Source organism: Desmodus rotundus, chromosome 2, assembly GCF_022682495.2.
Source record: "Desmodus rotundus isolate HL8 chromosome 2, HLdesRot8A.1, whole genome shotgun sequence".
NCBI classification, from domain to species: domain Eukaryota; kingdom Metazoa; phylum Chordata; class Mammalia; order Chiroptera; family Phyllostomidae; genus Desmodus; species Desmodus rotundus.
Window position 1 is genome coordinate 4,268,429 of NC_071388.1, and position 24,751 is coordinate 4,293,179.

The 24,751-nt window shown below is 53.5% G+C and overlaps 1 protein-coding gene across 5 annotated transcripts in view; it reads left to right on the top strand.

The window, feature by feature from the left end:
* The window catches only part of DOP1B (DOP1 leucine zipper like protein B), a 76,585-nt gene that overhangs the window by 41,875 nt on the left and 9,959 nt on the right, over positions 1-24,751 (top strand). For 2 of the 5 annotated variants that reach the window (XM_053916918.1, XM_053916923.2), the window contains 15 exons: positions 783-935; positions 1,635-1,735; positions 2,423-2,613; positions 4,446-6,075; positions 6,562-6,673; positions 7,329-7,514; positions 9,375-9,497; positions 10,810-10,944; positions 15,069-15,124; positions 16,529-16,633; positions 16,716-16,782; positions 18,344-18,488; positions 23,921-24,006; positions 24,241-24,350; positions 24,471-24,617. In XM_053916918.1, the coding sequence (XP_053772893.1) occupies positions 783-935; positions 1,635-1,735; positions 2,423-2,613; positions 4,446-6,075; positions 6,562-6,673; positions 7,329-7,514; positions 9,375-9,497; positions 10,810-10,944; positions 15,069-15,124; positions 16,529-16,633; positions 16,716-16,782; positions 18,344-18,488; positions 23,921-24,006; positions 24,241-24,350; positions 24,471-24,617 (3,347 nt within the window). The other 3 variants (XM_053916922.1, XM_053916929.1, XM_053916927.1) reach the window with 3 other exon arrangements.

Genomic DNA, 24,751 nt, shown 5'->3' on the forward strand with positions numbered 1-24,751 from the left:
ACAAATAGGCCGGAAAAATTCTTTGATCCAAGATGTCCCCAAAATATTACAGTCTAGGAGACATCTCTTCTGTGCCCTGGAAGAGTGCCTTCAGAAACCCCCCTCCCAGAAGTGGGGACCAGCCCTGCTGGTGAGCCTCACTCTGTTGGGTTGGGTACCCTGCAGGCTCCCTGAGACTTGGGCAGGGGTGCAGCCGGCTGCAGGCCCCGTGCGTTTGAAGAGCAGAGATCAGGGCTGGGGTGGTGGAGAACACCGTTTGAGACACAATCCATGTCCCAACTGTGAGCCAGGCATCGGCCACAGAGTTGTCATGGGAATGGGGACAGCAGTACACAGAGTTGGAGCTGGAAGTGAGTCTCAGCCCCCTGGCCCGAGGTGGTGAGGTGCCGCTGGGTCCACCTCACGACTGGTGGCCACCGCAGACCCTTCTCCCAGGGGTGCATCTCTGGAACCCCAGCTCTGGCAGTGGTCAGGCTCGGTTTGGGCTCGTTCAGAGGATGGTCTGCCAGTACGCTCTTGCTTCCGGTCGACTCCTCCCGGAAAGGGGAGGCTCTACGCTGGCCCCAGGCTCCATGTGGGGCCCCTGCCTGGGCAACTTCTGCTGGGCCCAGGGTCTGGCTTGGGTTTGCCTTGTTCTGTTTGTTGGCCATGTTTCTTTGTACGTTAAGGGTTCTCATGTAGCAAAAGTAGGTAGAAGCCAGCATCTGGGGATGGGGACTAGCCTGGGCAGGAGGAAATGGGCAGTGCTGCCTGTGTTTCACACCATGTCCCCTTTGTCGCAGAGGGTGGCCCGTGTGTTGTGGAGCCAGCTGAACGAAGAGACCAAGGAGCATCACGTCACCTGTGTGGAGCTCTTCTACCGGCTGCACTGCCTGGCCCCGACAGCCAGCATCTGCGAGGACATCATCTGCCATGCCCTGCTGGACCCCGACAAGGCAAGTCTCTGCAGCCCTGGCCTCTCCCCTCCTTTGAGGGTGCCCATTGCCAGGCCAGCCTGTCCCTTTACAGGCCCAGACAGATGTGCATACCTCTAGCTGAGGATGTTCTGGGGCGAGGTGGGCATCTCGATTAATGAGCAGAAGCGTTCGAGGTGTCGGAACCAGAAGGCCTGCAGGAGCCCAGCATCCCCTTCCGAGTCCTCAAAGCGTGGTTCGTGTACCCTGAAGACTCACCAGGGAGACCCGCCCAGGCGGCTCTGAGGTGTACAAGCCTCGGAGGAGCCTGCAGAGCTTCTGGGGACACCGGCGCAGGGGCAGTCATAGAGACTGTCGGCCCTTTGAGCCCTGGCCGTCCCTTGCAGTCCAGTGCTGTCCTTGTGCTCTCAGCCCTGTGGCCTGTCACTCCCCAGGGAAGGGCACGAGAACCCCACCTGTCCTGTGTTTTCCTTGACTGCAGGCCCACCTGTGACCCTGGGCGGGGCAAGCGCCGTGTCTGGGCTGGTGCTTCACTGACAGTGCCCTGTGTTAAATGAGCTGTGAGGGGAGGGGGGCCTCCTCCTGCAGGGCAGGCCCGCCCCTGCTGCGCTGCGGTCCTGCACCGGAGCCCTCGCTGGCTTTCAGATGGGGTTCAGTGTGACTAAAACAGTGTCCTGTCAGGAGACCAGGCTCCTCACACCCGTCTGTTTTCTAATCCAGGGAACCAGGTTGGAGGCTCTGTTCAGGTTTTCCGTCCTCTGGCACCTGACACGGGAGATCCAAGGCAGCCGGGTGGCATCGCACAACCGCTCCTTCGACAGGTGAGGTCATCCTCTTTGTCGTTGACCTGTGACACAAGGACACTTCTCAGAGGCTCCTGGTCAGTGTGTTGGCTGTGGAGGGAGAGATGTGGGACATGGACCACGTGGCCTCACGATCCCCTAGTGGACTTGGGCCAGATGCATGTGAATAAACACCTGGTGGGGATTCTCTCGCTGCCGTGGGGCGGGGGCCGGAGGGGGGGGGTACAGGGGAGGGGCCTCAGGAAGCCTTCAGTCACCCAGGCAGCTTTTAGAGCATGCTGATGCGGGAGGGGCTTGGTGGGCAAAAGCAGACAGTCTAGATCTTGATGGGAGTGGTGGCCCCATGGTGTATCTTCTTGTAAAGCCATCAACCCCGTGCTCAAGATGTGACTTTATTGCAAGTACCTTATAATCCACATTGCTCTCTAAGAACCCCCTACCTTGTTTGAGGAACTCTAGGTGTGGGGCCAGACACACAGCCTGAGGGGCTGGCTCACTGGGATGCGTGGGGCCCAGCCCGCAGTCTAATCCAACGGGTTTGGGCTGAGGCCTGGGGATCAGGATTTCAAAAGCTCCCCCACTGGTGCTCACGTGAAACCTTGTCTGCTTGGGTCTCTGAGCCCAGCAGGACTGAAGCTCCCTGGGGTGACCTGGCACACAGGGTGTCGCACGGTGCTGACGCCACGGTGCACTCCCCACCCGCAGGTCCCTGTTCGTTGTGCTGGACAGCCTGACCTGTGCAGACGGCGCCATCGGCGCGGCGGCCCAGGGCTGGCTGGTGCGGGCGCTGTCCCTGGGCGATGTGGCTCGCATCCTGGAGCCCGTGCTGCTGCTCCTGCTCCAGCCCAAGACCCAGAGGACCTCCATTCACTGCCTCAGGCAGGAGAGCCTGACAGGTGAGCTCATCTCTCAGGGCAGCGGGCCGGCTCTGTGCCCCCTGGGCCCAGAGGAAGGGACAGGTGGCCTGGACCCAGCAGCCTGCTGTGGCAGTTAAGGCACTTGGACCCACTTTCTGATTTTGCTGGATTCAGCCAGTGCGAAGGTACTTTGTGAAGTTACAGGGACTTTAAAATTTTAAGGCTGAGATGAATCAGCACTTAGAAATGCTAGGTAGTGGTTTGTTTTCACTAAAACAAAATCAGATTTTAAAAAATAAAACGCAAAAACTTTAGTCATCCATGTTCCAGTGAAAAATAGCTGCTTCCTGTTTCTTTTGCTAAAGAAGACAGTTCCAGAGCGTGTACGGCAGGAGGCAAGGACAGCAGGCCGTCTACCTAAGGTCTCCAAGGCTGGCACCTTCGCCGGAAAGGGAGGCTTCCGTCCGAGGTCTGGGAAACGTTAAGTCTGGGGCGGCCAGGCCAGCTCGTCTCCCGGGTCCCTGCCCAGACCTGGGGGGGGGGGGGGGGATTCACATATGAACGACCAAGAGTGTCGACATTTGCGTGGTTTCTTCCCCGTCTGCTGTCTGAGGTTCTTCCAGGTAGAAAATTCTGTTAACACATGAAATGCAGAAGAAATAAGCCTTTGGGTTCAGAGAATTTCCAGAGGCACTTTCACACGGGCGAGAGGACACAGGGAGTAAGAAGGAACGGAAGACGAAAGTAAGCCTGATGTGTCCGGAGTGAGGCGTGGTTCTCCCTCAGCTCACGGACACCCTTGCTGCTTTTCTGAGCCAGGGCTTCACGGGCTCTGCGTTCGAATGTTGAGCTCGCCAGGCTGTAAATACTGTTGGTCTCTGTCTTATCTTAAGCAGCCTAGCACCTACACTAAATAAGGGAGGACTTCCAAGGGGGTGCCCTCTCTCTACACGGTTCCTTGCCTAAGACCGTGACGTCTGGTTGTCCATCGGGAAGACCAGCTGCCGTCCTCTCCAAGAGGAGGGCTTCCACTGTCCCAGTCACAACGAAGTAAAATTCAGAGACTCGTGTGTAAGCTCAGCACCTTCTTGAGAGTTTGTCCAGAGAACAACAAATACACGATCTCCCTAACAGGTGGAATCTATTGAACAAAGTAAACTAACAAACAAAATAGAACCAGAGGCGGGGACATATGAGTCAGGCTGACAGATGTCAGAAGGGCAGGGTTTGGGGGGACTAGATGAAAGACGTGGGGGAATCAGCCCCGGAATGTGTATGCGTGGTCCACAGACACAGACAGCAGTGTGGTGATGGCCGGGGGAAGGGGGACAGGGGCTGGGTGGAGGTGGACAGAGGGGAGGAGAGTGGGAGACATCTGTAATAGCATTAACAATAAAAAATTAAAATAAAAACACTTGATAGACAAATAAAAAAAGTTGACTGTCATTTAAATTTTTTAGTAGTCCTTTATTTTAAGAAGAAAGTGTTAACTCCACGGTTTATTGAGGTTTAAAGTCTCACGGCCCCTCCAGCTGCCTTCTCATACATTCCCTGAGCAGGGATCAAACCTGCAACCTGGGCACATGCCCTGACCTGGAATCAAACCCAAACCTCTTGGTCTGTGGGATGACGCTCCAACCAACAGAGCCACACCAGCCAGGGCTGACTGCTTGAGCATTTGTTAAAGACCTGCTCACTTTACTCATCTGCCTTTTGTCTACTGTGTAATCTAGACTCTGCTGGTATAGTTTCATGGGGACTTTTATTACTATTGATCTTTCTGTCTGGCTTTAAGAAGAGATCACTCAGCAACTACCCTACCGTAGCTCACCCTCCTGTTCTGAAGTTGTTTGTCATTTTGTAATTTTCAGGAGACTTGCATCGTTGGTTTAACAGGAAGAACACCTCTTTCAAAGAGGCGTGTGGAGCGCCCGAGCTCCGGGAAGGCAGCGCGGAAGAGAGCGTGCCCCTGAGCCAGTTCAGCACCCTGGACCGCGAGGCCATCTGGGCCGAGGTGGAGAAGGAGCCTGAGGTGCACCTGCCGGCAGGCCCGCTGAGGGAAGATGATCTTCCTGATGATGTGGGCCTGCTGGACGGGGCAGCCCACGATGGCCCCGACAGCAGCGAGCACACCGAGTCTGCAGACACGAGCTCTGGCCACACAGACAGCGAGAACACGTCCTCTGTGTCCTCCCCTTCCCATGGCCTGCAGGAGCTGAGCAATGGCGAGGGCTGCTGTGCGCCTATCCCCGCCGGCAGCTGGGGCCCCCCCAGGCACTCGGCCTTGCTGGCGGCCTTCCAGGCGGAAAGCCTCAAGTCCACTGCCAGATTAAGCCTGACACGTGTGGACTCGGACAAGACCCAGGCTTCAGAGTCCTTTTCCAGTGACGAGGAGGCTGACGTGGAGCTCCAGGCCCTCACCACGTCCAGGCTGCTGAAGCAGCAGCAGGAGCGGCGGGAGGCGCTCAGGGCCTTGTTCAAGCACATTCTGCTGTACCTGCAGCCTTACGACTCCCGGCGCGTCCTCTACGCCTTCTCGGTGCTGGAGGCCGTGCTCAAAACCAACCCCAAGGAGTTCGTTGAGGCCGTGTCCAGGACCAGCATGGACACCAGCTCCACCGCCCACCTCAACCTCATCTCCAACCTCCTGGCACGCCACCAGGAGGCCCTTGTCGGCCAGAGCTTCTACGGAAAACTGCAGACCCCGTCGCCCAACATGTGCCCCCACTCTTTGCTGATCGAGCTGCTCACCTACCTGTGCCTGAGCTTCCTGCGCAGCTATTACCCTTGTCACTTACCGGTCTCCCACCGAGACCTGCTTGGCAACCGGGACGTCCAGGTCAAAAGCGTGGAGGTTTTGATCCGAATAATGACGCGGCTGGTCTCGGTGGCCAAGTCTGCCGAAGGGAAGAATGTGGAGTTCATCCGCAGCCTGCTGCAGAGGTGCAAAGTGCAGGAGTTCGTCCTGCTGTCCCTGTCGGCGTCCATGTACACGAGCCAGAAGCGCTACGGCCTGGCCACCACGGAGCGAGGCCAGGCCCTGCAGGAAGACAGCCTCTTGGAGGAGAGTCTCATCAACTTAGGCCAGGATCAGATCTGGAGTGAGCACCCCCTGCAGATCGAGTTGTTGAAGCTCCTGCAGGTGCTGATTGTCTTGGAGTATCACCTGGGCCAGGTCCAAGAGGAGGCTGAAAACCAGCCTGACCTGTCCCGGGAGTGGCGGAAGGCCCTCAACTTCCAGCAGGCCATCAGCGCTGTGCAGTACGTGCAGCCCCACCCCCTCACCTCCCAGGGGCTGTTGGTGTCCGCTGTGGTGCGAGGGCTGCAGCCGGCCTATGGCTACGGCATGCACCCGGCCTGGGTGAGCTTGGTCACGCATTCCTTGCCATACTTTGGAAAGTCCCTGGGCTGGACGGTGACACCCTTCATTGTCCAGATTTGCAAAAACTTGGACGAGCTGGTCAAACAATATGAAAGTGAATCTGCGAAGCTCTCTATCAGGTATGGTGATCCCTTAACGCATTATTATTGTGCTTTAGTGACGGTTTTTATAATGAATGGCTGATGGCCCGTAGAAGCCAGCTGGAGGAGATTTTAACTGAATCAGAAGCCTATGTAGCATTGTCGGGGGAGGGGGGTGACAAGGGCCTGAATGTCCAGATCCTCTGTGTTTAACCCCACACAGCGCCCCAGGCTGGCCCAGTGCCCCAGTCCCTCTGTTACTTTCTCAGATCAGAAATAAAAACGTGACTCACCTGCACAGCAATTCTAAAACTTCCAAAAACATTTTTCCAAAGTGACTGCGTAAATAGAAAGTAGGGCCAAAGGTGCCTGCCAATATCGTAACAGTATCTCATAATGAGAGCCCTACTCCACTTAAGACAGTAGTGCTGTCTCTCTGTTCCTGTGTTCGTATGTAGGATTAACAATCTGTATAGCCTCCCTCTTAAAAGTTCTCAAAACCACCTTCTCATTTCTTCTCCAAAGCATAACCTCCAAGAGGGAACACGTCGCTCCGGATTACCCACTCACTCTTTTGGAAGGGCTGACAACCATTAGTCATTTTTGTCTTTTGGAACAAACCAACCAAAATAAAAAGGTAAAGTTTTTTTCCTGAGTTGGGGGCAATTTGTATTACATCGTTTTGTCTTCATTGGGTTGTGACTGTTTCAGTAAGCTACGTTTGTATGTGAGTAATGCCCTTGTGTGTGCAGATCTGTGCACGTAAATTGTGCAAGCATTATGCACACACAGGCAAACGTGCGTGCAAATACAAGCAATGCAAGTGTGGTTTCGTCCTGCAGTCCTAGCCCATTATTTCATCAGTGAAGTCACTTGGGATAAAATGTAAAGCCACTTGCTTGATTTTAGGCTTACATTTATTTGTTCTCCACGTGTTTTTTACTTGCTCTCGTGGTGTTTGTGAAGTCTGCGCTGGGAGACATTTGAGCTGTTCGTTGCCCCACCCTGTCTAGCGTTAAGTTTGAGAAGGCAGCTACGGCTTCAGTGGAACGACTGGAAGAGCCTGTAATGTGGCCTCTCAGGCTCTCAGACGTCCCTCTTTGAAAGGGGGCCCTGGTTCTGATGCACGGGGTTAAGGTTATAGTTAGGGCCCTACTTGCAGACCGCACGTGTGGGGCTTGCTAAGAAGAAGCTGCAGCCCCAGTGTGCCCTGCCAGCACCAACCACAGTCTTCAGAGAGGGGAACGCTGCTCCAGATGCGGCCAGATCTCACGTGACCATGTTCCTTTCAGACCACAGCTGCGAGTGACCCCACCGATCTGAAAAACGCCAAGAACGCCATTCTGGAGGAGCTGCCTCGAATCGTGAACACCGTGGCCCTTCTCTGGAATGTCCTCAGAAAGGAGGCACAGAAGAGACCCATGGACCTCCTTGGAGCCACAAAGGGGTCCTCTTCTGTTTACTTTAAAACCACCAAGGTGAGAGATTTTCCGGTGGGGTTTTCTTACTCTGTCTTGTCCCACCGAAAATAAACGTATGCAGGAGTGCACGCATTTAGTAATCAGACAGAGGGTGCTCGGTGGAGCCCAAGTCAGAAACAAGTTAGAAGTAGACATCTCCAGTTTGTTTACTGTGAGTAATTTTTCTACTCATGGAACAGAGGTTTCGTCAGTAGTTTTCAGCCTATTTTATTTCTCCTTTGCCTTTTTTTTTTTTTTTTAATAAAGTTGGTAGGCGTTTGAGGTGGGGTTCCTGAAGTCCTCACCTATTTCTCACAAGCTTGTCTCCTCAGACAACTTTGCCCCAGGTCCCGCTGCTAGTGGCACCTTGGACACACGGGCAGGTCAGGGCGAAACCTTGGCGTGTCTTTGAGGTTTCTTGTTTTGTTTTTGTTTTACTGAGTTGTTGTTGTTAAACCAGGAACGCCCGCCCAGAACATGTCTGGTTCTCTCTCCCTCGGATCTAAGTCTCTGCTTCGGAAGCATCCAGGCTGCTGGCTGCGGCCAGCTGCGTGCCCTGGGTGCCAGGGCGGCGGAATTAGACCCAGGCAATGCCCAGTTAGGCACTGTGATGCACAGGATTCCAGAACGTTCTGTCAGTTCCAGGGGTTCCCCCCAAGGGAAATCTGCATTTCAAACTGTCACAAGAATGTGCCTAAAGGCCAGGTCTTCTCTAAAAAAAGGTTAAGAAAACCTTTAGGCGTTTGATCTCTCTGAGCCTCAGTTTTCTCATCTGTAAAATGGGTCTTTTATTAATATTCTACCTCATGGGCTGATGGGAAGCTTCATTTTGACGATAGCTAACATTTGTCGAGCATTTAACTCTAAGCCCTCCCTGAAGGACCAAGGCCTTGGGCAGGGACCCCAGTAGTCTCACTAGAGCAGAAACTGAGTCTGACTGGAGGGGACATCTCCATCCGGTGCTCAATGGCATCTAACATGACACTAAACCCAGGTGCTACAGACACAGTAAGGGCTTAGCAAACCCAACCAGGTGACGAACGTCTGTGTGCCTGCTGCTCTACTGGGCCCTGATTACCAGCGGGGACAGAAGAAGTCCCTGTCCTTATGGCAGTCACAGACATTGACCAGCAATTGAAGAATGATGGTGATCACACCACCGACGAACGCAGGGGCCTCTGACAGCGGGCAGCCAAGGAGCCCGACCGGGCCTGCAGCCGGGAGGCCTTTCTGAGGCAGGCAGCTGAGCTGAGACCCGGCTTGGACGACTTGGCTGGGGAGGGGCATTCGTGGCTGGAGACCTGCAGGGTTTGCAGAGGAGGGCGGTGGCAGCTCCAGGCACTGAGAAAGGCCCAGGTGTCGGGACAAGGAGAGGGGGAATGAAGTCCACGCATGTTGCAGGTTTAGTTTAAATTGATTGAATAATAAAATTAGTTAAAGGTTACTTATTTCTAGAAATTGAAAAACATCTTTCCTAATGAACGTAAGCCCTTCCCGGGCTGATTGAGACAAGCAGGGCCTGTGGGTTCGGATGGGGACAGTGCCCACTCTGCTCCCCAGTCTCCCCATCTCGCGCTCTGCACAGCACGGGGTGGCTTCCTTCTGGCCCCAGCCCTGCTTACGGAGGCGCCAGGGTGCATCCTCACCTCCTAGCTGTCCCTCTGTCTACCCCGTCTGCCTGCTGTGCATCTCAAGCCCCCCCCCCCCAATCCAGGGCCTCCAGGAGGAGCCCCCATTCCTCCTGTCCCCACAGAGCTGGGGACACCGACTGGCTGAGCCCTGCTCCAGGGTTCCCCAGCAGTGGGGGTCAAGTGTCAGGGGTGCCAGAGCCCTGACTCCAGTCTGCCATAACTGTTTCTTTTTTTCCCCACTTCTCAGACTATACGACAAAAAATTTTAGACTTCCTGAACCCCCTGGCGGCCCATCTCGGAGTTCACCTGACAGCTGCCGTCGCAGCGGTATGGAGCAGGAAGAAAGTTAAACGTCACAATAAGACGAAGGTGAACTTCAGCAATTAAAGTAGTGGCTAAGCTCACCCTGACGAAAAAACCAGAAGGTGGTGTGTGAGTAGTCAGAGGGGACATCGGAGGCTGACGTGGGAAAGTAGCGAAGCAGCGTCCCTGTTTTAAATGCAAGAGATGATGCCGCTGAGTCTCGGGATTCCTAGATTTGTGTGCTGGGTGGCTGGGAGTGGAGCCCACCCCTCTTGTTCTCTGATCTTTCTGTAAAGAGCACCTTGTGCTTCTAACTTTTAAGTTTACCATCTAACAGCATGCACACAATAACATCTGTGACGTGTATGTGTCAGAGACTGGCCCATGACCAGGAGCCCACCAGCTCGCTTAAGGCATGGTTCCTTGTCATACCTGTGAAGACCCCTGTGGCACCTGGCTGTGATAGCATCCTACAGCTTTATTTTTTTAACCATTTTTTAAAACACTTTGTTTTTAGGGCAGCTTTAGGTTCACACAAAACGAGAGGGAGGGACAGAGAGTTCCACAGCCCCTCATTTGCACGACCCCGTCGTCAGAGTCCCCAGTGAAGCATTGTTATCACGCTGAGTCCACTTGTGTTAGGCCCTTTCGATTTAGAAGGTAGTATTTGCCTGGGATGGTGAGGAAAACCTGGGTTATCGTGTCCCTGTGCCCAAACTGGAGTTTGCCTTTCCTCCCACGGACTGGTCCATCGCGACATCCTCCTGGGGCTCAGGTTACCTATTTCTGCAGAACCAACATCCCCCTTCCTTCGCTCCCTCGTGACCATCCAGGCTCCTCCCTCAGAGGGTCTTTACCATCCCCTGACGCTGTCTCAGCGCCAACAGGGGCTCCTGTTCCCTAGGGAGGTGTGAGGGGCTGGTGGCCCAGGCCACACTGTATGCAGCCCCCTCCCGGGTGATGGGACCATGTCACGCAGACTTCCCTCATCAAAATGTACCCCCCACAGCACGGCTTCCTGCCAAGGCTGGCTCCTGTGAACCAGATCTACTGGTTTTTCTTCCTGTCCTTGGACCTTGGGGCCCTGTCCCGATGCAGGGATGTTCCCTTCAAATTTGAGTACCTGCTTCTAAAACCAGCTTAAGCATACCAGGCTCCTTGCCCTGTCATCAGACGCACCTTTTGGTCCTAATTTGTATCAGATACAAAAGCTTAAATGATGGAATGCTTAACTCTTCATTCCCCATAGAGCCTTTGCCCAGTTTTCATGTAAATATTGAAAAGACTAAGACAAATCTCTTTCTCCGGGGTACCTCTTACAGAATTTTTCCATGCCCCGTTCTTTCTTTTGTCTTCTCCCTGGTTTTTTCCTCAGCAGATCGTCCCGGCGGCGAGTGCATCTCAGCTAGCCCTCGTCGACCTGATTTGTGCGCTCGGCACCCTGCAGACAGACACGGTGCTGCACCTGGTGAAGGAGGTGGTGAAGAGGCCGCCGCAGATCCGGGGGGACCAGGTCAGGAGCCTGGGGGACCTCAATGAACGCAGGCCATTCTCAAAGCTCCAGGCCCTGTAAATCGTGTTGGGGAGGGAACCAGGTTGCAACAGCAACCTGGCATTCAGGGCATAAAACAGAGGTGTTCTTACTGGGCTTTGGGGAGTTGGCATGAAATGTGCCCCCCAGGCTTCGGTGGGCCTGTGTGAAGGAGGTCTCCTTGCTGTCAGGGACCATCTTTCGTCCTTGGCTCCCTGCTGCAGAGCACCCGTCCAGTACTGGGTTCCCATCAAGGACCTATAGGGGGACGAGTGGAATGGCACCTTTACAAAGAGGAAGTGGCCCTTGAGTCAATGAACTTACAGCCTAAAACGCATCAGAGATAAAGCCAGACACTAGTTAAAGGGGGTAAAGATGTGTTTTATTCAGTAACCACTGTGGTAGGGGGAGAGCTGGGCTCTGTTCTGATTTGTGCAGATGGAGGGGACCTGGCATTTTAAACAGAGTGGGGGCATACGGAGGGAGACCAGACAGAGGCTCCAGCAAACTGGGAAGGGGGGTCCCACTGTGTGGCGAGGCCATGGGGTTTGCTCTGGTTCTTGCTCCACTGAGATGGGCCCGATCTTGACGATAATTCTAAGGAAGGCCCTCAGGTCACTGAGAAGGACACACCTGCAGTTGTCAGAGGTTCATTTACATCTCAAAGGGACAGAGGAAGGATTTGTAACTTTTCTTAACAAATGCTTAACAAAAGAAAGGGAGTTCCGGAGCCCCTCAGGGGTTGGCTGAAGGAATGGCCAATTAATTGTTTTGGCACCTCAGGCATTCTTAGGCAAGCGTTTTGAGGGGGCTGGTGGGTCGGCACCCTGGGGACAGGGCCTGGAGTGGTTGGAGGGCATGCTGGTCAGTGTCGGGGGAGGACAACAGTCTGTGCTGAAGGTTTCAGTCCTTCCAGGCCAAGGTAGAGGCTGAGTAGAGTGCGGTCTGTTTAGTTCTTAATTAGTTAATTCAATAAATCAGGGATTTATTCAATCTTGAAATAATTGCCTTCTATCAAGTGATTTAAAATTATCATTAGGAAAAATTTAAGAAAAATTCCCCAAATGAAAATGCGGGAATGGACAAAGTGATTATTAAAATATCTGACTCAAGCCCTGGCTGATGTGGTTCAGTGGATTGAGCGCCAGTCTGCGAACCAAAGGGTCGCTGGTTTGATTCCCATCTAGGGCACATGCCTGGGTTTTGGACCAGGTCCCCAGTAGAGGGTGTTCAAGAGGCAACCACACATTGATGTTTTTCTTCCTCTCTTTCTCCCTTCCTTCCCCTCTTTAAAAATAAATAAATAAAATATTTTTAAAAATTCTTTAAAATAAAATATCTTAGTCAAATAGATATGTGTATGTCAGTGTTCATAATGGCATTATTTGCCATAACAAAAGGTACAAATAACCCAAGTATCCATTAGCAGATGAATAAACAAAATGTACATTAATACAATGGGATATTATTGCTCAGCCCTAACAGGGAAGGAGGTTCTGACCAGGCTACAACCTGGAAGAACCTTGAAAACATTACGCCGAGTGAATAAGCTGGTCACAAAAGGACAAATAATATACGATTCCACTAACTGGGCTCCTGTGTCAACGGGAGAGACCGGGTTCTTCTTGCTGACACTGTAAAGAGTTACATATCAGCAAATCTATTAGCATGCATTCAGCTCATTAGTGACCCTTCCCATGGGAGAGAGGTGGCCTAGCTAGAGTGAGGGGTGAAAGGCAGAGAGAGAGAGAGACCGACCATGAGCGAGCACACAAGTTCTTTGTTCTGAGGACTCACGTAGTTGGTGGGATGGGTGAAAAAAGTCACATACTGATTAACCAGTAAATGTGGTGCCAGCTTTCCTGGGGGAACGTGACCACCCAAACTCAGGCATGTGTGGGGGTCTGTTAGCCCGAATCCTTATCTCGCTCCAGACCCCATTTGTTCATCTTGCTGTAAAACACATACGTGACAGGAGGCAGTTAATTAAAACTGAGGCACTTTCCAAAGTTATTTATGGGCTCTTTCTGTAAGCATCAGGGACTCCCTCGTAAAACAGAGAGTGACCAGAGGTAGACAGTTCACCAAAGTTGTTTTATGGGCTCCTTCTTTGGGCACCAGGGACCCTCTCCCGCATTCCAGGCCCTGGGATGAAAGCACAGTTTCAAGGCTTTCTTTCCCAGGTAGTGGAAACGCTACATAGAATTTCAAGGACTTCCCTCCTTTCTTGCTAACATAGTGTTTCTTGTGATGTTGGAACACCTGGCGATATTATCGGTCCAGGCTCAGGGCTGCTGAGTTAGTATGTGAGACTTGTCTGTACTTCCTCCCTGCCTCGGTTTACTGTCTAATCTACCTAAGTGGTTACAGGCGTTTCCTGGCAGCCAGGATGCCAGACGCTGGCCAGTAGCAGCAGCGCGGCCTCAGAGTTCTTCCTACGCGGTCCCTGCCTCACTGAGAACAGTCAGATTCCCAGAGTCAGAGAGTGGAGCGGTGAGCCCCGGGGCTGGGGGAGGGGAGTCCCTGTCTGATGCGGACAGAGTTTCGGTTGGGGAAGAAGGGGCAGTTCTGGGGCTGGATGGTGGTGATGAGGCCCCCAGAATGTGAACAGACTGAGTGCCCTGAGCTGAATACTTAAAATGGTTAAGATGGTAAATTTTATGTCTATTTACCACAACAAATATTTTCATAAGAAAAAAGGAAGTATCGTCTTTAGATATTAAGGCTGTCCCACACTCGGTCATCAGCAGAAGCCGAACTTGGAATCAGAAATGGGAGAAAACTGACCGAGCATATTTTGGCTGCTGGCACAGTCCCGCCTGCCTGTGGAGTAGGGCTCTGCTCTGGGGGCCGCTCCTTTGAAAGGGCCTGTTGCCCATGGCCTGGGGAGCCTCTACGGAAACATCCACGCTGGGAGGCCTGGCCCCACCTGGGCTTCTCGCCTGTCAGTGACGCGAGGGTTCAGGGTTCAGGTCCCCTTCGTTTCCCTTCTTTGCTGAAAGCCCACCTTGTGCATCAGCGAAACTGGCTGGCCCCCTGTCAGCCTGTGTTCTGGTCGGGAGAAGAGAGGCCTGCTTGGAAGTCGACCTGTGAGGCCACGTTAGGGAACCAGCAAAGGGCTGAAGGAATCCATGTGAAATGAATGCAGTGACCGCCACCCTGCTCTGGAGGTTGGCCCCGAGTCTCCCACGAGGGAGACTGGTGGTGGTCTAGTTGCCCCTCACTCCTACTCATCAACGTGAAAGTAAGTTGGCCCTCTAGGAGCAGCGCAGGGATGGAGGGGCTATCGGGTCCTGCGTGGGTGTCCACAGTACTCGGAGTGTGGGTCAGGTCAGGAGGCTGACCTTCCACCCTGGCGGGCTGTCCCTGTGAAGCACATCACAGGGCGCGGCCCCCAGCAGGCTCTGCGACAGCCTTTGCAGACGGAGCGGATGCCTGTGGGTTTTGTTCCCTCACGTTACTTGAATTTCTACAACTATTGGCAACTTCTACCTCCAGGCGAAAAATAACTAGATCTTCATGAGGTTTTTGGCTGTTCAGAAACAAAATTACATTTTGTGGTTAGTTCCACCAGTTAGCTCTGCTTCTGTAGTTTCTACAAATAGCTGTTCACAAGCAAGGAGGGAACCAGGTTTGAGTAATTCCAGCCACTCGGGATTTGGGGAAGTTGCCTGGGCTGTGCTGGGCTGTGCTGGGCTGGGCTGGAGGGAGTTCCTTGAGCTGAGAATGAGAAGTTTTAACCGTCTGTTGTCTCCAGCTAGTCACAGGGGTTCAGAAGGGTCAGCACTGGCCCCTAGCCCTTTGTTTGGGCGGGTTCACTTCTGGGCCACATCTCCCCTGCCTGGGGCCTGCGTGGGCAGCAGGGGAGCACAGAGGGAACCGCTCAGGAAGGCTGGCGTGAGCGGCACCAAGGGCCAGGGACCCGGCGGGGCGCGCTTCTTTTTGTTGCCTGGGGGGAGACTTGCACGCCTGTTCCTGCCTTTGAAAGGCTCTCTGGCTGAAGACCTTTGCTGGTTCGGCTGCGCGATCTGTTTCACTCTGTACTTGAATTCTCGTTCAGCCTCGTTTCCTACCACCGTGGCGAACGTGCTCTGCTCTCATTTCAGAAGCTGCCGCTCGTGGACATCCCTGCGCTGCAGTTCTGCCGCGTTTTCCTCCGAAGGTAACGCAGCCCCACACCCTGCCTCCGCTGCAGACGCTCTCGGCTCCACGGCTGGAGAGCCCGCGTTCGGAGAGTGTCTCAGTGGCATCCTGATGGCGTCCCGAGGCGATGGGGTGCCCTGGTGGCCTCGCCTGTCCTCCTCCAGAGATCCCGACGTTTTAAAATCCGCATGCTGTCTGCTGATCACTCTGCGTCAGCAAAGCTCTGTGTGAGGCCCGGTGAATGTTCAAAGAAACAGTTTACATTAAATTGATATCCAAGAGAAGGTGTTGAAGCCCAAGACCCCTTCTAGAAAGAGGAGAAATGGTTGTGTTTGGGGCTTTCCTGTGTGCCCTGCCAGGTGGCCTCTGCCTGAATGCAGGGTGCTTCATCTTTGCGTCTGGCGGGCTCAGCTGTGGGAGGTGTGGGAGCGGGTGCCCCAGGTCTTTCTCCAGGGCAGGAAGGGAAGCCACACGGTGTGCCTCGTTCAGATCTTACCATGGCCTCTCCACTGGGTGGGCGTCCCCTGTGAGCGAAGTGGGGGCAGACCACTTCCCCAGGAAGCCCGACATCCTCCTGCGTCTAACAGGAGTTTCACCCTAAGTAAACCTGACAGGTTAAGTAAACCCTCGGGGAACACAGTTCACATTCCCCGGTTCTCCCCACTCACCACATCCTGAAGCCACAGGAAGGCGGGTTGAGGCTCACAATCCCAGCAGTCCCTGCGCCCAGGTTGGAGTTCAGACCAGCTCTGGGCCCTTCACCCCCCAGCATCACTGTGGTTCTCCCTCCTGGGACTAATGAGCTGATAGCAGTGACGTCTGTGATGGTGGCCTCAGTGACAGCAGCACTTTCCCAGCAGCCCCAGGTCAGGTTTTGCCATCCTCCTTTTGCAGAGGAGGCGCTCGGGAGTAAGTCGGGGACCAGGACTTGAGCCTGGGATCCCCGCCCCCCGCCCCCTGCTGCGGCTGTGCTGTGTGGCAGCAGCCCCGAAGGTTCCTCCCTCCCCACGGGCGAGGCTGCCCTGAGGGTTGCTGAACGCCAGCTGCCGGTGGGTGGCCCTGACCTATCGCTCTGCCACCTTCGGCTGGGTGACTGGGTCCCCAGCGTTGTTGGAGAAGCCCAGTGTAGGTCTGGGCAGGCCCAGACGGTCAAAGACGGGCCTCTGGGTTAAGACTTGCATTTTTATAGAGCAGCAAACCAGGAGCATCTGACCTGGTGGCCATCCCAGGTCTCCAAACTCCAATCTCATGCCAGAAAACCAAAATTTAGCTTGTGTCTGTGGTAACTGAAAAAAGAATAAACAGGTCCATCAGATATGCCATCTTCCCTCCGCTTCCCATCTGTCTGAAACCTGCCCACAAGTAAACATTCTGTTTGGACTGGCTAACGGTCGGGTGTTTTTCCTGTGTGTTTTGGAACTAGGCTCCCAGTGACAGCCCTGCAAGAGAACTTCCCCTCGTTGCTGGGCGTGCTGAAGGAGTCGGCGCAGCTGGCCCTGGCTCCCCCCGGGTACTTCCTGCTCCTCAGGTAGCTTGTCCCCACCTCACGTTCCCCGTGCTCTGCGAGCACGTGTTTCGTTCCTGGCCTGAAGCTGCTTGTCTCTCCACAGCATGCTCAACGACTTTGTGACACGAACTCCCAACCTGGAAAGCAGGAAGGACCAGAGAGACCTGCAGGTCTGTGCGTGCAAAGGGCAGCAGGCTTTGCGGGGCGGGGGGGGGGGGGGGGTGGCCCTCCTGCCCACCCACCCCCAGGGGCCGTCCCCGGTCAGAAAGTCCGTTGTACGGTAGACAGTAAGCGCTGGGAGGGATCGGCCTTCGGGGGCACTTGTTCTCACATCTCACTGCCTCCACTTCTGTCTTCAGGGGGTTGATGTTCCCCTGGTGGAGGAATTTCCAAGCTGCCCTCTCCTTTCCACTGTACGCAGGTGCAGGTGGAACTGACCTGAAGCACGATGGGGATGAGAAACTTCTCTCTGTGCATGGGGTTCTTTCCTTAAACCCTTTGTTCCCCTCCCCCCACCCCAATGAAGGCAATACATACTCATAGGAAATTTCAAAAATACTGAACATTCAAGGTGGTAAAACTTACCCAGAGGAGAAGGAAAGTCTTGTCCTTAGAGTGGAAAGCAACTCTAAACTGTAATGATGGAGTTAGAAAACCACTGTTTTTTAGCCATTATACTCACTGATGGAAGGGCTCTTTGAGTCGAAGACTGTGCTGGAAGCTGGGATGTCTGTTTTGCGGCTCGGACAACACTACTGCCGATCGTTAGGGTCCGTGGCATCTGTGAGCAGTCTCTCCAGGGCCCCGTGCTGAACCACTGCTGCGTAAGGTGCCGTAGAGCATCATCAGGAAGCCCAGGAGGCTCCTTTGGCCTTGGCTTGGAGAGAAGCAGCAGCAGCAGCATTAGCGTGCAGGCGCCGTACCCACTACCCGGGCAGCACCTGCCTGTACACGCCTGGAGAGGCCCTTTGCCTACAGCCAGCCCCTCCCACCCCCAGAGCTTTGGCCTCAGGTGCACCCTCTTCTCACCGGGCGGGCAGGTGTGCTCTCCCTTCATGCCCAAGGGCTTACAGTGGAGTCAGGATCGTTCAGTCCTCAGGTGCCAGGGACTTCCAGCCACTCTTAGCTGGTGATGCTTGGTGACACGGGCCTGGGAAACCCGCCGGTGTTCCCGCCTCTGTCCCAGCTACTTTAGCAAATTCTTCAGACTATACTCCTGTCGTGGCTGACTCCTCCCTTCACCCCCATTGGGTCCATTTTGTCGTATTTCTTTTACCTTTTTATATTGTCGAAAGGTTCATTTCTAGCAAGAACTCATGATTCTAAAGAAACCAGAAAAGTAATCTGCTAGATACACTGTGCAGCCGTGACATCCTGTTTATGCTGTTTTATCTCCGTCGGCCAAAACTATAATCGCTCGTCACACGTGGCTCGTCGGAGTTGAATGTGCTGAAGTGTAAAACACCCGTCAGCTTAACGACGGCACCAAAAACAAGAATGCAGAATGCCATTAATTTCTGCATTGTTTGCATGTTGGCACTGGTTTGGATACACTGGGCCCAACATCCCCAGCTGGCTTCCTTTGCCCACCTTGTAGTGCGGCTCCCAGGACATGTGAGCCATCCACAGGCTCACCCTCGCGGCTTGCATCGTGCTTCTGTTGGGTGGTGCCCTTCCCAGGACCCAAGATCCTTTTTCTTAATGAACGTCTTTCCTCCTCCTCCCGCTCAGGAAGTCACTCAAAAAATCCTGGAAGCTGTGGCGAACATCGCTGGCTCTTCCTTGGAGCAAACCAGCTGGCTGAGCAGAAGCCTGGAGGTGAAGGCCCAGCCTCAGATCTCTCTGGAAGAATCTGACGCCGAGGAAGATTTGGGTGGTAGGTGTCGAAGGGTCAGGAAATAGTGCCTGCTGCCAGCCAGTGGGGCTGGTTTCTCCCTAAAAGTAAACTGTTTTCACTCCTTACACAATGAGTTATACACATGATAAACAGTAGGATTCCCCTAACAGTGTCCCGAGTGGCATGCTACCGTGTTAACCCCTCACAGAGCCGAGATGGGGGTCCGTGGAAGGAACTCCCCAGGGTTGTTTGCATGGACTTGGTGATAGATACAAGCGTGGGATGAAATATATATGTAGGAGAATGTATGATTTCCAATTGCGGAGCTGCAGGAAGAAACAGTGAACCAGTAAACTGTTGTCGGGCGGTTTCCGTTGTGTCTTTCCTTTCTGGCTCATGTGTCATGGTTGGCTGGACCTGCAGATGTTACAAGGGAAGCCATGCACGCCAGGCCCAGCCAGCCTTGTTCCTAGCTAAAGCCTCCTTGGAAAACGGTCGGGACACTCATCCGTCTACTCGAGGCATCACCGGTCAGCCAGACGCTGTGCTCTTGAAGAGCCCGAATTAGTGCGGTCGTGTAGATTATCAATTGCCGCTGCCCCAAAGACCACCAGCCAGGGCTGTCAATCAAGCAAGTCTTAGGCTGCTGGACCTGCAGAGAGGGAGAGACTTGGCCGTGACAGGAGTGTCTCACCAGGGGGAGTTGGGGGGCAGGCAGTAGTAAAACTGGAGGGCAACTGAGTCCGGGGCTCGTGCTGCCAGCCACCGCTCAGCCAAAAACAGAGACGGGGACTGGATTATGACTGTGCTTTCAATTAGTATCAGAGGGCAGCAGTCTGAGATGGTGGCAGGTTAAAACCCTAACATCCACCCTACCTGGAGCTTTCAGAAGCGAGTTTATATAGAGAAACGTGGGGATTTGGGAGGGGAAGTTCCTAGGGGAGCGCAGACATGCTGCTTCTCTTGGGAGGGGGAGCTTCTTTCCAAACTGGCTCCCTTGAGCCACACTGTTCTCTCTCTGTTGGCCATTCGCATTAACATTTCTCTCTTCCCCGACACCTGTGGTTCGTGGCCAGGGAGGCCGTGTATTCTCCGGTAGGGGAGGAGAGGGATAAACTCTCCACTCTCAAGTGTCCTTGGTCAGAGCAGATAAGGTCTTGCAGTTCACCAGCTGGCTGTAAGTTGCTCAAACTCTTTGGCCTTGTTTAATTTTCTTGCCTCAGTTTTTTTCTTGTCTCCGTTTCCCCATTCCCCTTGCCCAAGAGTTTTCCTAGCTTCTTCCTCTCCTGTCTCAGTAGGGCCTTGACTGAGTAGTTAAGGCAGATCTTTCAGTGTGAGAACTGGTTGGGATTGGGCGAAGTTAGTGATAAAATGTCTTTGGATTGGCAGGCATGGCGCAAGGTGAGGGGCCAGAGTGGATCTTGCTGAACACATTGCTTGTTTTGACACGTAAACTATTTTAGGTGATTAAGTTTTTCCTTCAGGATTAAGAGTATCTTAGAGCAAGTAATTATCTGTGCTAGTTCTCAGTATTATTTAACATTGGGACTGAAAAGTATGTCCAGTGTCAATGTTGTTTAACACCAAATGAGGAAATCAGTTTGGTCTCAGTTGCATTTACTAGGGCAAAAAAATACACTTCAGTTCTCAGCGGCACAGTATCTGCCACAGTGTAGATGTCAAAAACTGTTCTATCATGTTTCATTATCTCTGTCATTGTCATTAGCAAGAGTTACATCAGCAGAAATGAAGCTGAATTTGTGATTTTTACTATGCGGGGGGAAGAAGTGTCGAGAAGTCGGGGCTCTTTCCCAAGTGTCGGGAATCTGCTTCAAACCGACAAACTCAAAAACAACACCGAACTTGTTGCCTCAAGTGAGAAGCCCAGGTGTAGATACCTGGTTTTAGGTGGGGCAGGCACTGGTGCTCAGGTGGGCTTCATTAGGGCCCACGCAGAGCTTCTGGCTGGCTCCTCTTGGGCCACGTGGCTGACCCAGAGCAGGGGACGGAGGCCTGGCACACGGTGCCATGGGAACTGAGCTCCCCCTGAAAGGGGGTTCTGTGCCCAGAGGTGGAAGGGTGGGTGGTGTGCCGGAGAGACCGTGGGCCCTCCACGCAGCAGCCCTGCCATGTTTGTTTGATAGCTCAGCGGTTTGCATAGAGAAATTGTTACGCTCTGTAACGAAGACACTGTAGCTGGTCTGCTCTCATTGGCTGATATAAACCAGTAACTCTGCTTCTCGGCTGTGGTTGCATTTTAGTTGTGGCTCCAGAAAAGAGCTCTTGTGTCTCCTTGGCTAATTAGCCCTCAGGTGTTTCTGCCTCGGGCGCTGATAGGGATTGCCCTGTGTCTCCACCGCCTGCGCTGCTGCGCTGACCGTGGCCAGTCGAGGGGTTGGGACGGGGATTTGTGCAATAATTACCTTTACCCCAGTAATTACCTGATTTTTCTATTTTTTAGAAATCATAGCATTCTAAAAATATTTTTTAATATTTTATTTATTCTTTTAGAGCAGAAGGGAGAGAGAGGTAAAGAAACATTGTCCCATGCCCCTCACACGCCCCCAACCATGGTCCTGGCCTGAAACCTAGGCGTGTGCCCTGACTGGGAATCGAACCAGTGACCTTTAAGTTCACAAGCTGGTGCTCAATGCACTGAGCCACACCAGCCAGGGCAGCAATCATAGCATTGTAAAGCTTGAGGTGACTTGAGCTTCCCAGTAAGACTTAATCCACAAATTAAACAGTACCAAAACCCGGAGCGTTTGGGCCACAGCTACGTGTGGTTCAGCCTTGAGCAAACTAAGCATACACATCAGCCACATGACTTACAGTACAGAATGGGGCATTTTCCTCCTCTGAAAGTTTTGTGCGTGCAGTGGGCGTGCAGGTCCTTAACGTGTACAAGTGTGTCTGGTGTGTGCCAGACGCTGTGTTCTGGGTGCTGGCGCCACAGCAGCCACGGAGATGAGCGGCATCTGCACCCTTGTGGGGGCGTGGATGAGGATAATCAAAGGTGTCTTTCAACTCTTCTGAAAACCTAACATGATCAAGCAAAAGCTTTTTTAAGGGCCAAAAAACCCAAGTATGTTACCAAGAGAATTTCAGGTGGTTCTTACTATTCTAAGAAAGTCAAAGTAATGTTATAAATAGGGACTAGGAGGGAGGTGGGGGCCACTTGAGATGTTACAGAACATGTCCCCAAGAAAAACGAGAGGCAGGCAGGCAGAGAGCTGGGAAGGCTCTGCCCAGAGGGGATGGCAGGTCCTTGAGGTGGGAGCAGGCTTAGCCCAGGAAACCTGAAGACAGGTGGGAGCTTCATGGCTGGTCAGAGAGGTCAAGGAGAGAGAGGGCCTGCGGGCTGTCAGGCTTGAGACAGAGCATGGTCACCAGCTTGGGTGGCACCCCACTCGATCGGGAAGCCATTAAGTGTTTGGAGCAGTGACGGGATCGCGTTCGGCCTGCAGACGCATCACTCTGGCTGCCGCCGGTGCTTCAGGTGATAGAATGAGAGCGGAACTGCAAGTCCCTTGAAAGGACTCGGCAGTGGTTTGGGCGAGAGAGGATGCTGGCTCGGAGGCCGGGGCAATAGGGGCAGGTTGACACATTTAAATGCAGAGTGGGTGGAATTTGTGGTTTGGTTGCAGGTGGTGGTTGAAAACACGGTCAGTCAATGACTTAGGCTTTGTGGCTTAAGCAATTTATTGAGGTGGAGCAGACTGAAGCAAGGCCATTTTGGATAGTGAATTTGAGTTTGGTGTGGCACGGATTACCCTGGAGATGCCTGGGAAGGAAAAGGGGCCAGAAAAGTCAGTTAAGCATTCTCTGAGGACATCGAGTCCTGGAAGTTAGGAGAAAAGTGTCTCAAGGAGGGAGGAGGAACACAGCGGACGGCTAATGAGAAGTAGAGTGAGAGGAGGACAGAGGCCCACTGTCTGTACTTGACAAGGCGGAAGTCACTGGGGATGAACACGGGGTCGGAGTGGGTGCGGAAGCGGGGGAGCAGGAGACGGTGTCTGCCCGGAATTCTCTGAGGCTAAGTTGTCAGTAGAACAATAACCAGGGACCGCTGAGGAGCGAAGAATGTCTGTTGTCATTTTGAGTTTATTTTTAAATTGGAGTATGCCAACACAAATTTGTGTGGTGTTGGGACAGTGCATCAGAGGGGAAGAAATTGATACCAGAGAGAAAGGATACTTAGAGAGCAAAGCCCTGCTCTGGTAGCTCAGTTGGTTAGAGCATCATCCTGATGCACTTGGGTTGCAGGTTTGATCTAGTCAAGGCACATACAAGGGTCAGCCAATGAGTGAATCAGTAAGTGGAACGAGACCTCAGTGATATTCTCTCTCTCTCCTTCCTGTCTCTCCCCATCCCTTCCTCCCTTCTTCTCTCTCTAAAAAATCAATTAAAAATTATAGAAAAGGAAACAAAGAAAGTTTGGTGGCCACAGGGCTGGGATTGATATCAGCAATGGAATTACTCTCTTTTGATAGGAGCCGGGGACACTTCCTCTCAGACAGGACACAAGGCAGAGAACCGGTTGTAATTATCTAGGTCCGTAACTCCTGATGGTCAAACCCAGAGCATTCCCGTTTCATAGCAGCAGTTCTCTCTGTGAAGTATGGAGTGAGGCTACCAGCTGAGAAGGGGGGCGGGTAGTGGTGGTCGTTGAGGGAGTGTGGGAGGGAGCTACAGAGCAGAAAGCAGCTTGCCACTGAGGTGGGATCATCTGGTAGCGTTGGGTCTCTTTTGAGATTCCTGCTCCTGAAATGAAGCAGGATCAGTTTCAGAGCATTTTGCTACACAAGACTGCAGCGGCAAGTGCTGGGGGTTCACCAGCTTTGCATTTCTCCAGGTGGGAACGTCAGAGGGCGAGAGAAGCAAGAGTCGAGGATGTTGGCGAGGTGGACGATAGGCCGCGGGGTGCAGGTGGGGAGGTAGAGCAGTGAAGACCGGGGTGAGGGGGTTGGTGGGTGGTGAAGGCGGTAGACTCAGGGGCTGGAGGCCTGTGAACGGATTCGGGCATTGCCAGAGCGGCCTGTGGGAGTACGTGAGCGGGAAAGATAAAGAAAGAGACGTGGTCCGACCAGGATGCTTGAAGGGGAGGTTTTGGAAATTGGTGAGGCCAAGGGCATGACGATGACAATGAGTGGCTGAGCTGGAGCAGGGTAAAAGAGTTTTGGAAGAGAAAAGGTCAAGGGGCGCAGAGGTCAGGATGTCAAATGGATCATCCAAGGGAAGGTTGGAGGTCCAAGAATGATGATGAGAGAGGAAGACAGTTGGTGCTAATTTATTTAATCAAAATATACAGATTATCAGTTGCTGAATCTGCACATGTTAACAGAGAAAAATGCCCAAGCCACGTTTATATACATAATCACCACGAAAGGCGGGGACCCGTGGCTCCGTTCATGAGGGTGTCCGTGGCGCCCCGTCCAGCTCTGCGACCGCACAGACGCCTCTTTGGTTAGCAGATGCAGCCGCCGCTGCTTCGACCATGGTGTCCGCGTCTGCCCCTTCGGCGTACAGTGTGCAGGCCCTCTCCCTCCTGGCAGAGGTAAGTGCACACCTGCCTGCCATTCCTTACGGACGTGACTGCGCCCAAGGCTTAGAGATGGTGTGTCTTCTCGGCCCGGGAGTGGGGCGGCACCGTCCCGGGGAAGCTTCGTCCCTCTCGGCCTCGAGCTGCACCACGGCGTTTTCCGTTAGGCTGTGTACACCTTGAGGATGAACTTTCTTACTGTCGCTGGGTTCAGGAGATTTCTGTTGTCTCTCCATCCCTGTCTGCTAGGTCCTGGCGTCGCTCCTGGACATGGTCTACCGAAGCGACGAGAAGGAGAAAGCCGTGCCTTTGATCTCTCGTCTGCTTTATTATGTGTTTCCTTACTTACGCAACCACAGGTAACGGCTCTCCGTTGTGGCCCCACCCATGGGCGGGACAGCAGGGTACGGGAAATGCATCTGGCGGCTTTCCTTGGCAGTATCTGACCTTGGCCCTTCTCTCCTCCCACCCCCATTTAGCGCCTACAACGCTCCCAGCTTCCGGGCCGGCGCTCAGCTGCTGAGCTCTCTGAGCGGTTATGCCTACACGAAGCGAGCCTGGAAGAAAGAAGTGCTGGACTTGTTCTTGGACCCCGCTTTCTTCCAGATGGACACGTCTTGTGCGCAGTAAGAATGCCGTCGTGGCCCCGTGCTCCCTGACTCTGCCCTGGAAAGAGACGACGCATTCTCCCACCTGAAAGGGCTGCAGAGTTAGCGGCCACCCAGATTGTAGGACGTCCCGGTCACAAACTCCAGGATTA